This window comes from Mustelus asterias, chromosome 12, assembly GCF_964213995.1.
Source record: "Mustelus asterias chromosome 12, sMusAst1.hap1.1, whole genome shotgun sequence".
NCBI lineage: Eukaryota > Metazoa > Chordata > Chondrichthyes > Carcharhiniformes > Triakidae > Mustelus > Mustelus asterias.
The window spans coordinates 2588497-2601589 of NC_135812.1; the positions used below are offsets into that span (position 1 = coordinate 2588497).

General features: G+C 44.8%; 1 protein-coding gene across 1 annotated transcript in view; it reads left to right on the forward strand.

Annotated features, from left to right (window-relative positions):
- Positions 1 to 13093, forward strand: part of LOC144501856 (forkhead box protein N1-like) — a 47382-nt gene that overhangs the window by 8407 nt on the left and 25882 nt on the right. The window contains exons 2-4 of the mRNA XM_078225902.1: positions 4033 to 4164; positions 5099 to 5226; positions 7707 to 7803. Of these exons, the coding sequence (XP_078082028.1) occupies positions 4033 to 4164; positions 5099 to 5226; positions 7707 to 7803 (357 nt within the window). The remainder of the gene's footprint in view (positions 1 to 4032; positions 4165 to 5098; positions 5227 to 7706; positions 7804 to 13093) is intronic.

Consider the following 13093-nt stretch of genomic DNA (forward strand, 5'->3'; position numbering starts at 1 on the left):
CTAGCTGAGCACAGTTAGATTCAGCACTAATCAGAGTATGTGAAACAAAAGCTATTTGTTCTTTTCCCAAAGGTGAAACTACTGTCCCTAGCTCATAAGGTGAAGCATTGCAAGCAAGCAGTAATGGTAGCTTCAGATTAAAATGAACCAATACTTCAGACTTCTGCAAAGCATCTTTGACATCTCTCACATTTTGTTCTCCAGTCCCATGACTGTTTCACACATAGCTACATTCTTGAAGCCATTCTGTAATTTCCTAAATTAGGAAAAATTTGCCATAATAATTTACTAATTCATGAAAGGACCTCAATTGTGTCACATTTGTTGGACGTGGTGCTTCTAAAATAGGTTCCATCTTTTTAGGTGCTTTATGTAGGCCTTTACTATCAATAATGTGACCCAAATACTGGACTGATGTCTGGAAAAAGTCACACTTTCCTTTCTTAATATGCACACCATGTGCTTTAAGACGTTCCGATGTTGCTTCTAAATTATTCAAGTGCTTCTGTTTATTGGACTCTGTATTTAGAATACAGGTAACATTGTCACCAATGAGACCACTTAAAATTGATCTTTGGAATAGGGCTGGTGTGGATGTTATTCCAAAATCTAATATTTTAAATAAAAAAGACCTTTATGAGTAACGATGGTAAGCAATGGTTATGATTCAGCAGCTGCACACATCTGTAAATATGTTTGTGAAAGATCAATCTTACTGAATTTCTGTCCACCTGATAACCCAGCAAACAAATCTTCAATTAACGGAAGCGGATACTGATCAGCACACAACACTGGATTTATGATTGCTTTAAAATCACCACAAATACAAACTGAACCATCTGGTTTCATGACAGGCACAATGGGGGTAGCCCAGCCACTCACTGTAACCGGCTCTAACATGCCAGTGTTAACAAGTCGTACTAATTCTTCTTCAACCTTGGGATGAATTGCATATGGCACCGCTCTTGCTTTGAGACTTTTTGATTGACTATTAGACTTAATGAGTTTCACTTGAACTCCCTTCATTGAGCCCAGTGCCTCTTCAAATACCCTCTTATATTTATCCAGAAGGTGCTGTCGGTCTGTTTTGACATTGACCAATCTGTTGACAGCACTCCAGTTAAGCTTTATCTTCTCCAACCATGATCTCCCAAATACAGCTGGAAAATTACCACAGACCACATGGAGAGGCAACTCTGCTGTTTGTCCACTCAACTCCACATTGACCATGATGTAACCTTTTAACGGCACAATCATTTACATATCTTTAAAATCACCTCAGCTGGTTTTAAAGGAAGATGCTTCGGCTTTTGTTGGTGTGTAGTCTCAGGAATTAAAGCTACAGCAGCACCAGATTCAACCTCCATCCTAATAGGCTGTCCACTTAACATTGGAATCACCCAGAATCTGTGATTCACCCTGTATGGATAAAACGTTCAGTTGGAACTCTTCATCTTTCGGGACATTCTCTTCTTCACAGTTATAATTCTTCCATGTTGTTAATTCTTTGGGTCGAACGCAACTTGTTCTTCTTGAAGATACCCAGATTCTTCTTCTGAACATTCTTCTCAGGGGAAGCTGGTCTAGCCCAACAAGCTTTTGCAATGTGACCCATTTTGCCATAATTCTTGCATTGACTATCCTTACTCCAGCATTCACTCGCTGAATGGCCTGTTTTGACACATCGGTGACATGCTTGTTGCTGTTTTGAATTATGGGCAGTTCCCAACTTGTGGATCTTCATTCCTGCACCAAATTGTGAAGCCTCTTTAGCAGCCAGTTCCAGCAACACAGTGATTTCTACAGCTGTCTTTAAAGTCAAAGCATGTTCAGTGAGCAATCTTCTTTAGATTGTTCTCAGAGTATCTTCTAATGACTCACCAAACTCAATGTTGTGCCAGCCTTTTTAAAGTTGCCACAAACTGAGCAATGCTTTCACCTTCCACTTGATTCCTTTGGGTGGAACCTGAACCGTTCCGTGATGATCAGTGGCTTTGAAAAATAATGCTCTTCAAGGATCTTTGTTAAGTTATCGTTCATTTTGGTTCCTGGTCTTGCTGGATGGACCAAGCTCTGGAGCAAATTGAAGGTTTTACTTCCTATTGTATTGAGAAAAGCTGGTAAGAGCAACTTGTTTGAAATTTTATTCACTTTTACAAAGTATTGAAAACACTCTGCACGGGAACTCCGTGATTCAGTTTCTTCACTGAAAGGCCACGTGGATCCTAATTGACCCGGCATTTCTCTCGCAGACACCAGCCGCTCGAGACTGCTCAGTATATATTTTTACTGTCTTCTCTGTACTCCCCTTTCATCCTGGAGACCGTTGACTTGTTTTTTCTCAAACGGCCCCCCAGTCGTACAGTAAAGCCTCCCTTTTCAAATATGCCAGATACTGCTTGGAATCTCAGCCTTCGCTGATCAGAAAAACCTCTTTTTAAAACCACACAGAGAGTCTACTCTTTATTTCAACTGCATAGTGAGTCTCCCGCTCTGTCGCTCCACACTGCAACACGTGCGCACACCCTGCAGCTCAGAGGAGGCTACCCGATTTTTTTTTCTTCTTTTTTATAGGCTTTAGACAAAAATAAAAAAATTTGCACACACAGATTCAAAATGACAACAGCTTATTGCAGGAATTGTTGCCTGTACAAAATACAAAGTGAACCTAAACAGGAGCCTGTGAAACACCCCAATGACATCACCATCAAATCATGTGACTGACTCTTAAAGAAAAGAAAATATAACAGTTTGCCACAAGCTTCCATTTTCCAAGGCAGGGCAAGGTGGCAGGTCCCAAGTCTATATCAGCCGGAATGGGAACCAAGCCAGTGACATTGAAGAACAAATCAAAGAACCCAGCCGTTACATTGTAAAATTATATAATGCAGTTCCAATTCTAACTAGCTGTCATTGGCCCATGTGATTTAGGAAAATCTAGTAAGTCCCAAAATTTGGGGAATATGGTGGAAGCTAATCCAATAAAATAGAAAGAGAAACTGATACGCAGCCAACTGATTGGTAATTGCAACATTCCCAAAACTATTGACTTGTGGCGACAGTGGTTAGCACTGCTGCCTCAGAGTGCCAGGAACTTGGGTTCAATTCCAGCCTAGGAATGTGTGGAGTCTCCGTGGAGTTGCATGTTCTCCCTGTGTCTGTGTGGGTTTATTCCGGGTGCTCCAGTTTCCTCCCACAGTCCAAAGGGTTATGGGGATAATGCAGAGTGGGTGGACCTGGGTAAGATGCTAATTTGGAGAGTCGGTGCAGTCTCGATGGGCCAAATGGCCTACAGGGATTCTATGCTCCCCGTTGGATAGAACAGTGAAACATTCACATCATATTTTTGCTTGTCATTCTGGGGCACACTGCAGGCTATATATCTGTAAATGTAAATCAGGCCATTCTCAATGTGTGTATTTAATGTTGAGAATTTCATGGGAGATGCATTTAGTACGGATGCTGAACTGGAGAGCATTTGGAAACTTTGGCGAGAAACTGAAAATGTAAAAGATTACAATGATCTGTGTCACCTAATCTGGAGGGATATATTTCTGTAACTGGTTCCAGGCAGTCTAATGAAATGGTTGCTTGGCTAGGAATGCAAGATTCTTGAGGAGCAGGGTGAATGTGCCAATCATCTTATGACCTCACACGCAAGCTGCTAAACTTACTAAACTTGCGACATGGTCGGAGGTCAGTGCTATAATTCTGCTTCTCACTTAAAGTAGCTTAGGCAGCCCATAAACCATGTTGGTGCAGGATAAAGGGTGAGGGCAGAGAAATCAAGCTATTGGCATTCAGTCAGAGCTGTCCTGTTGTGCTGCTGTAATTGTGTGATATAAAACACAGAGGTCTCCTTATTTGGTTCAGCCTTGAGGCTGTCAATGTACACATAATGCTGGTACAGAAACATTAATGAAAGTACTGCCTCCTGACTCATCTGTTCCTCAGGGGAAAAGACCTCCCATTAATCAGGCAATTAGCCACTATCTCGGTTATTGATTGTTCTTTGTTCTTGGTCTTGCACAGATACAGAACCCCAAGTATGAAGCCAACAGCCTGCCAGGGTGTGTGCTTGAGAAGACTGGACAACACGAGTTGCTGTGCCATCAGTCACAACCACAACACCTCTACTGCTCCATTCCGCCGAGCCAGCAGCAGGTATGGTCATCCAGTGGAAACCAGGAGCAAAGGAGCCAACCCCAACCCATTTATATTCTTAGAAAATAGTCAGAAAAAATTGCAGCTTTCCTGCTGGCTTTGGCCGTGAAAATGATCATGTTCATTTTTGAAATTTGGAAAAACATTGGGGGAAAATCTGAACCTTACTCCACCTGTTTCTCCCTGAAAGAGTCACAAGAATCCGATTTCATGCTTCCACATCCTATGTTCAAGGGAGCCTAAACTACATCCAACACCAGACGGGTTCGGGTGATCTTAAGGCCTTCCTGGTGGCTGCCACAAACAGGTGTTAAGTCCCTTGGAATAGTTTACATCTAAGGACCTCACTCTAAGATTGGTCAAGGACCAGGAGATGCTTGCACCATGAAAACATTGGCAAGTTTTCCCAGATACCTCACCATTCAGGACCTGTTACCAGGCAACAACTTCCACAAAAACAAAAAATGCTGGAAAATCTCAGCAGCTCTGACAGCCTCTGTGGAGAGAGAACTGAGTCTCCTGGTTAGAAACTTGGAACATTATCTCTGTCCTCATGCATGATTGAGGAGGAAGAGTTAAAATGGGGTGGTCTGGAAACTGGAGAAGCACTGGGGCCCGTGGTTTCTCTCCCGGGCCCTGGCGGGCACTGGGATAACGGGTGAATGGAACCTGGTGCAAGTTGGATCCAAACAGCAGAGTTTTGGATGATCTCAAACTTACAGTGTGGGCAAGATGGGAGGCTGGGCAGGAGGGCATTTGAATGGTGCCATCTGGAGATAACAAAGGCATGGATGAGGTTTCAAAGTGACTCATTTGTTGTATGTGAAGGACTTTAAGATTCCTGTTGAGAATCGTGTTATACGGATCCATGCAGATCAAAGTCATTTTATTTAGCCCTGAATTATTTATTCACAGTGTTGTATTTGTTTTGCAGTACTCTGGTAATACCAATTACCCCCGAAGCTACCCTTCTTCCGACCAGTACCCCAATCAGAGGATTACATCTCACATGGCCCAGGAATCACACTATCTGATCTACCCCAAACCCATTTACTCATACAGGTAAAGTCCATGCTGATGATTGTGCCCAGGCACCAGCTTTAAATTGTTCCTGTGTGATAGTTGATTCTAATCGCAACACAGAAGCCTGACCTTCACATGATGGCGTTGACTATTTGGGGTTAATAGCCTATTTCTGGGCTATTCTATGTAACTATAATTGTATAGGGATAGGGATGTTTTGCTGCAATTGTACAGGGTGTTGGTGAGGCCACACCTGGGGTATTGTGTGCAGTTTTGGTGTCCTTATCTGAGGAAGGATGTCCTCGCTATAGAGGAAGTACAGCGAAGGTTTACCAGGCTGATTCCTGGGATGGCAAGTCTGCCATGTGAGGAAAGACGAGTCAGTTAGGATTATATTCACTGGATTTAGAAGAATGAGGGGGGAATCTCATAGAAACTTATAAAATTCTAACAGGGTTAGACAGGGTAGATTCAGAAAGAGTGTTCCCAATGTTGGGGGAAGTCCAGAACTAGGGGTCATGGTTTGAGAGTAAGGGGTAAACCTTTTAGAACTGAGGTGAGAGTGGTAAATGTGTGGAATTCATAGAAAGTAGTTGAGGCCAAAACATTTGATTTCAAGAAGAAATTAGACATAGCTCTTGGGGTGAAAGGGATCAAGAGATATGGGGGCGGCGGGCGGGGGGGGGGGGGGGGGGAGAGAAGGGGGCATCAGGATATTGAATTCGATGATCAGCCATGATGAAGATGAATGGTAGAGCAGGCTCAAAGGGCTGAATGGCCTACTCCTGCTTCTAGTTTCTACATAATTGCTAATGTAAGAATTGAAAAGAAGCCAACATTTAAACAGCGCGGATCCATAGTTTAATGTGGCACAGTAGAGCCATTTGGCCCATTGAGTCTTTTGTAGAATAGTTCAGTTACTTCCATTCTCCCAGCGTGTCTCAAAGCCCTGAAGTTTATTTTCTCCAAGTATTTACCTAATTCCTTTTTGAAAGCTAGTATTAAATCTGTATTTAATAACCTTATTAAATGCTAACCACCCATTGCAGAGGTAGCAGGGTGGAGATTAAGGAGAGAATTCCAGGGCCTTGGCAGCTGAAGGTATGACCATCAGTGAGGGAGGGGGTCGCAAAGGTTGCAAGTTTAGATTGGGATTGCGGCAGGGAACTCTGAAGGGCAAATCCACCAAAGTACCAGTATCTGAGCTGGCGCTGGGTAAGATGAGACAATGCATTGAGTTCCATATCTGGATGAACTGTTATGTTTGGCCCTTCTGCATTCTACATCGTGGCACTGCCCCCCTTGTAGGTAATTCACCCAGAACAGCATGCCCAGTCACAAGGAATCTAGCAGGGTGCCGGGATTCCTCCATATGGCATCAAGAGTGTGGGGGGCCATATATCCCACTTCTCTGGTAGACACCTCCCACACATATCACATGCTTACCTTCCTGTAATTGTATGACCTCATTGTCAGCTTCCTCACTCACCCTTGTCGTAAGTAAAATGTGACTCACCTTTATCCTGTGTTGCAGCCAGGGTCTAACTCTCATCTCCATGGTTTTGGCCACTTCTATCCACACTTTCGTTATCAGTTGGGGAGGTCTCCTCCACCGTGCTTGCTGACAGCATGGTGGATAGAACCCACAGCACATCATCATTAAACTATGGAGCTGTCTGTAAATGATCCCATGCTATTTCGGAACATTTGATTGACGCTCTATCAGCCCTTGCAGTGCAAAAGCTTCCATTAACTCACAGAGTGTCAGGAGCAATGGGGCTGACGGGGTTGCAGGTGCCCTTCATTGCCTGCCTCTGCACTGCACCCTGACCTTCTCCTCCAGAGCCCTCAGAGCAGAATCTCACTGACGGGCTCACTTTACAGCTCCTATTGGTGGCTGCTTCTGTCCATGACCCTTCCCCCATCACCAAACCTGCTCTGACCCTCACTGCTGCTGGCTTTCCTGTTAGCCGGCCGGCCATTAAAGACTGACCAGCCTGACTGATACAGGAAGATGGGACTGGGGGAGAGAGGATGATGTGCCCATTTCCATTTCACCCATCTACTCACTCCCTGTAAACTCCTGTGTGATAATGCAACCATTGGTAACATTGGAATCTGTTATAATGTGACCAATGGTAACATGCTGTAACAGATTCCAATGTTACCATTGGTTACAGAGTGAGAAATAGAAAGCAGATGGGGTTCGTGGGGAGCTTGTGTGGCCCAAGGTGTGGCCTGAGTCTTGGTGCAATGAAGTTTGTTTATTAAATCTTTTTCTTTGATTTACTTTGTGAAGTTAGTTTTTTTATTGATTGCAACTGAAGTATCTTTACTGCCGGATGCACGTTCTGCCCTTTAATGCTGCTTTCTCTCCACGTGGTGCCCAACCTGAACATTTCCAGCATTTCCTGTTTCCATTTCAGATTTGCAGCATCTGCAGTATTTTGTATTGAGGTAGCAATATGAATTTGAACTGTAATAAATAACAAAGCAATTCTCTACATTTCTCTCTCCAGCATTCTAATATACATGGCATTAAAGAACAGCAAAGCAGGAAGCTTGCCTGTCAGTGAGATCTACAATTTCATGACTGAACATTTCCCTTACTTTAAGGTACGTTAACTATTTAAATATGAATTCCTATTTCCTCAATGTTTTAGCAATCTCGCTAGGAAGATCCTTTTTGCAAACTACACTTCCTACGTTGTTTCACGACAAACAAAGGGTCGTTCTGATACACGTGCCTGCCTTTTGGCGTGCCTTCAGCATGGGCAAACTTTCAGAGGATAATGAAGAGTTTGCTGTAGGGACTGCCATGAGTTGTACAAAGAACAAAGAACAGTACAGCACAGGAACAGGCCCTTCGGCCCACCAAGTCTGTGCCCACACAGATGTCTCTCTGATCTAATATTTTCTTGCCTCTATGTGGTCCATATCCCTCTATTCGCTGCCAATTCCTGTATCTATCCAGATGCCTCTTGAACGTTGTTATAGAATCTGCTTCCACCACCTCCTCCGGCAGCGTGTTCCAGGCATCAACCACCCTCTGTGTGAAAAACTTGCCCCTTACATCTCTTTTAAACTTTCTCCCTCTCATTTTCAACCTATGCCCCTGAGTATTTGAGCCTTTGACCCTGGGAAAAAGACTCTGACTATCCACTCTATCCAAGCCTGTCATAATCTTGTAAACCTCTATCAGGTCCCCCCTCATCCTCCGACGCTCCAATGAAAACAATCCAAGTTTGTTCAACCTTTCTTCATAGTCCATATCCTCCAAACCAGGCAACATCCTGGTAAATCTCTTCTGCATCCTTTCCAACGCATCAACATCCTTCCGGTAGTGTGGCGACCAGAATTGTGTACAATACTCCAAATGCAGCCTAACCAAAGTCTTATCCAGCTGCAACATGATTTTCCAATTCCTATACTCAATGCCCCGACTGATGAAGGCCAGCATGCCACACACCTTCTTGACCACCTTGTCCACCTGAGTTGCCACCTTCAGGGAACTGTGGGTCTGCATGCCTAGATCCCTCTGTGTGCTAATATTTCTAAGGGCTCTACCATTTACTGTAAACTTTCCTTCTACAGTAAATCTTCCAAATCGCATCACCTCACATTTGTCCAGGTTAAATTCCATCTGCCATCTTTCGGCCCAGGTCTCCAGCTGATTTATATCCTGCTGTATCCTCTGACAATCCTCCTCACTATCCGCTACTCCCACAATTTTTGTATCATCTGCAAATTTACTAATCAGACCACCTACATTTCCCTCCAAATCATTTATATATATTACAAATAACAGAGGCCCCAGCACTGGTCCCTGTGGAACACCGCTTGTCACAGACCTCCAGTTAGAAAAGTACCCTTCCACTGCTACTCTCTGCTTTCTATGCCCAAGCCAGTTTTATATCCATCATACCAGCTCACCTCGGGTCCCATATGACGTCACCTTCTGTATCAGCCTGCCACGAGGAACCTTATCGAAGGCTTTACTAAAGTCCACAGCACATCCATCCACTGTCCTGCCCTGGTCAATTTTTCGTGTCACTTTTTTAAAGAATTCAATCAAGTTTGTGAGACACGACCTCCCCCTTCACAAAACCATGCTGCCTCTCACTAATAAGCCTATTCTCTTCCAGATGTGAGTACATCCTGTCCCTTAGAATCTTCTCCAATAATTTCCCCACCACTGATGTAAGGCTCACAGACCTGTAATTTCCCAGATTGTCTCTTCTGCCCTTCTTAAACAGAGGAACAATGTTAGCCATTCTCCAATCCTCTGGTACCTCACCCGTGACTAAAGAGGATACAAAGATTTTGGCCAAGGCTTCTGCAATTTCTTCCCTCGCCTCTTTCAGTATTCTGGGATTGACCCTATCTGGCCCTGGGGACTTGTCCACCTTAATGTTTTTCGAAACCTCCAATCACTCCTCCCTTTTTATCTCGCTAACTCGCCCATCTCATCTGGCTCCACACACAAATTCCCTCCACTACAAAGAACAAAGAACAGTACAGCACAGGAAACAGGCCCTTCGGCCCTCCAAGCCTGTGCCGCTCCATGGTCCAACTAGACCAATCGTTTGTATCCCTCCATTCCCAGGCTGCTCATGTGACTATCCAGGTAAGTCTTAAACGATGTCAGCGTGTCTGCCTCCACCACCCTACTTGGCAGCGCATTCCAGGCCCCCACCACCCTCTGTGTAAAAAACGTCCCTCTGATATCTGAGTTATACTTCGCCCCTCTCACCTTGAGCCCGTGACCCCTCGTGATCGTCACCTCCGACCTGGGAAAAATCTTCCCACTGTTCACCCTATCTATACCCTTCATAATCTTGTACACCTCTATTAGATCTCCCCTCATTCTCCGTCTTTCCAGGGAGAACAACCCCAGTTTACCCAATCTCTCCTCATAGCTAAGACCCTCCATACCAGGCAACATCCTGGTAAACCTTCTCTGCACTCTCTCTAACGCCTCCACGTCCTTCTGGTAGTGCGGCGACCAGAACTGGACGCAGTACTCCAAATGTGGCCTAACCAGCGTTCTATACAGCTGCATCATCAGACGCCAGCTTTTATACTCTATACCCCGTCCTATAAAGGCAAGCATATCATATGCCTTCTTCACCACCTTCTCCACCTGTGTTGCCACCTTTAAGGATTTGTGGACTTGCACACCTAGGTCCCTCTGTGTTTCTATACTCCTGATGACTCTGCCATTTATTGTATAATTCCTCCCTACATTATTTCTTCCAAAATGCATCACTTCGTATTTATCCGGATTAAACTCCATCTGCCACCTCTCCGCCCAATTTTCCAGCCTATCTATATCTTGCTGTATTGCCCGACAATGCTCTTCGCTATCTGCAAGTCCAGCCACTGTCCTTGAGTGGACCACCCTTTCCTTAACTACCCTCTTCCTCCTTATATACATAAAAAGCCTTGGGATTCTCCTTAATCCTGCCTGCCAAGGACATTTCATGCCCCCTTTTTGCCCTCCTAAGTCCCTGTTTAAGTTCTTTCCTGCTATCTTTGTATTCCTCAAGAGCCTTATCCGTTTTCAATTTCCTGAAATTTATATATGCCTCCTTCTTCTTTATCACTAAGCTGACAATCTCTCAGGTCATCCAGTGTTCCTGAATCTTGTCATCTTTACCCTTCATTTTTACAGGGACATACTTGTCCTGAATTATTAACAACTGACTTTTAAAAGACTCCCACATATCTGATGTGGATTTATCCTCAAACAGCCGTCCCCAGTCTACATCCCCGAGCTCCTGCCTAATACTGTTGTAGTTAACCTTCCCCCAGTTTAGTACTTTCACTCTGGGACTACTTCTATCCTTTTCTACAAGTATCTTGAAACTTATGGAATTATACTCACCGTTCCCAAAATGGTTCCCCACTGAGACATCAATCACCTGTCCAGGCTCGTTTCCCAGAACCAGGTCTAAGATAGCCCATTATCGAGTTGGACTATCTACATATTGCCCCTTGGACACACTGAACAAACTCTGCCCCATCCAAGCCCCTGGCAATAAAGGAATCCCAGCCTATGTTGGGGAAGTTAAAATCACCCATCAGAACAACCCTGTTGTTTTTACATCTTCCCACAATCTACTGACATCTCAGTTCCTCCACTTCTCGCTGGCTGTTGGGAGGTCTATAGTACAATCCCAACAGTGTGATTGCACTACTCCTGTTCTTGAGTTCTACACATATGGCCTCACTGCATGATCCCACCAAGGTGTCCTCCCTCTGTATAGCTGTAACATTCTCCCTAATCAGTAAAGCAACACCACCACCTCTTTTGTCACCCTCTCTATCTCACCTGAAGCATCTAAATCCTGGAGTGTTAAACTGCCAGTCCTGCCCTTCTTTCATCCAAGTCTCTGTAATTACCACAACATTATAGTTCCGTGTAGTAATCCAAACTTTAAGTTCATCCGCCTGACCTGTCATATTCCTTGCATTAAAGCAAACACACCTCAGACCATCTGTCCTGTCATGTTTTGTGCACTCTCCCTATGTTTTATTTCTCTGAGCCTTACTGGACCCATTCACTGAGTTCTCCATCGTCTCTATACTTTGTACTGTGGCCCTTTTTGATTTTTGTCTTTGGTTTCTCTGCCTTTCACTTTTCCCCTTACTGCCTTTTGTTTCTGTCCCCACTTTACTTCCCTCTGACTTCCTGCATCAGTTCCCATCCCCCTGCCACATTAGTTTAAACCCTCCCCAACTGCACTAACAAACACTCCCCCTAGGACATTGGTTCCAGTCCTGCCCAGGTGCAGACCGTCTGATTTGTACTTGTCCCACCTCCCCCAGAACCGGTTCCAATATCCCAGGAATCTGAATCCCTTCCCCTTGCACCATCCCTCAAGCCACGAATTCATCTTAGCTATCCTGACATTCCTACTCTGACTAGCACATGGCACTGGGAGCAATCCTGAGATTACTACCTTTGAGTTCCTACTTTTTAGGTTAACTCCAAACTCCCTAAATTCAGCTTATAGGACCTCATCCCGTTTTTTTACCTATATCATCAGTGCCTATATGCACCACGACAGCTGGCTGTTCCTCCTCCCCCTTCAGAGTGCTCTGCTGCCACTCCGGGACATCCTTGACCCTTGCACCAGGGAGGCAACATACCATCCTGGAGTCTCATTTGTGTCTGCAGAAATGCCTGTCTATTCCCCTTACAATTGAATCCCCTGTCACTACAGCTCTGCCACTCTTTTTGCCGCCCTCCTGTATAGCAGAGCCAGCCATGGTGCCATGAACCTGGCTGCTGCCATCTTCCCCTGGTGAGCCATCTCCCCCAACAGTATCCAAAACGCTATATCTGTTTTGGAGGGAGATGACCACAGGGGACCCCTGCACTGCCTTCCTACTTTTCCTCTGTCTGGTGGTCACCCATTCTCTATCTCCCTCAGTAATTTTTATCTGCGGTGTAACCAATTCACTGAACGTTCTACCCACGACTTCCTCAGCATCCTGGATGCTCCAAAGTGAATCCATCTGCAGCTCCAGAGCCGTCAAGTGGTCTAACAGGAGCTGCAGTTGGACACACTTCTTGCACGTGAAGGAGCCAGGGACACTGGAAGGGTCCCTGAATTCCCACATTGCACAAGAGGAGCATGAGGAGCTGTTGTTACAGCTTGATAACGTTCTCGTAACTGGATCGACAGAAGCTGAGCATTTGAGAAGCTTTGAGGAGGTGCTGAGGGGATATCGCGAGGCTGGAGTTTATCTGCAGAAGGAGAAATGTATTTTTCAAGTCATTGAGGGTAACCTCTACCTGGGCACTGTGTAGATGCACAAGTTACACCCCATGGAAGACAAGGGCAGAGCCATAAAGGAGGCAACCGGCCCCCAGAAACTCATCAGAGCTATTTTTGGG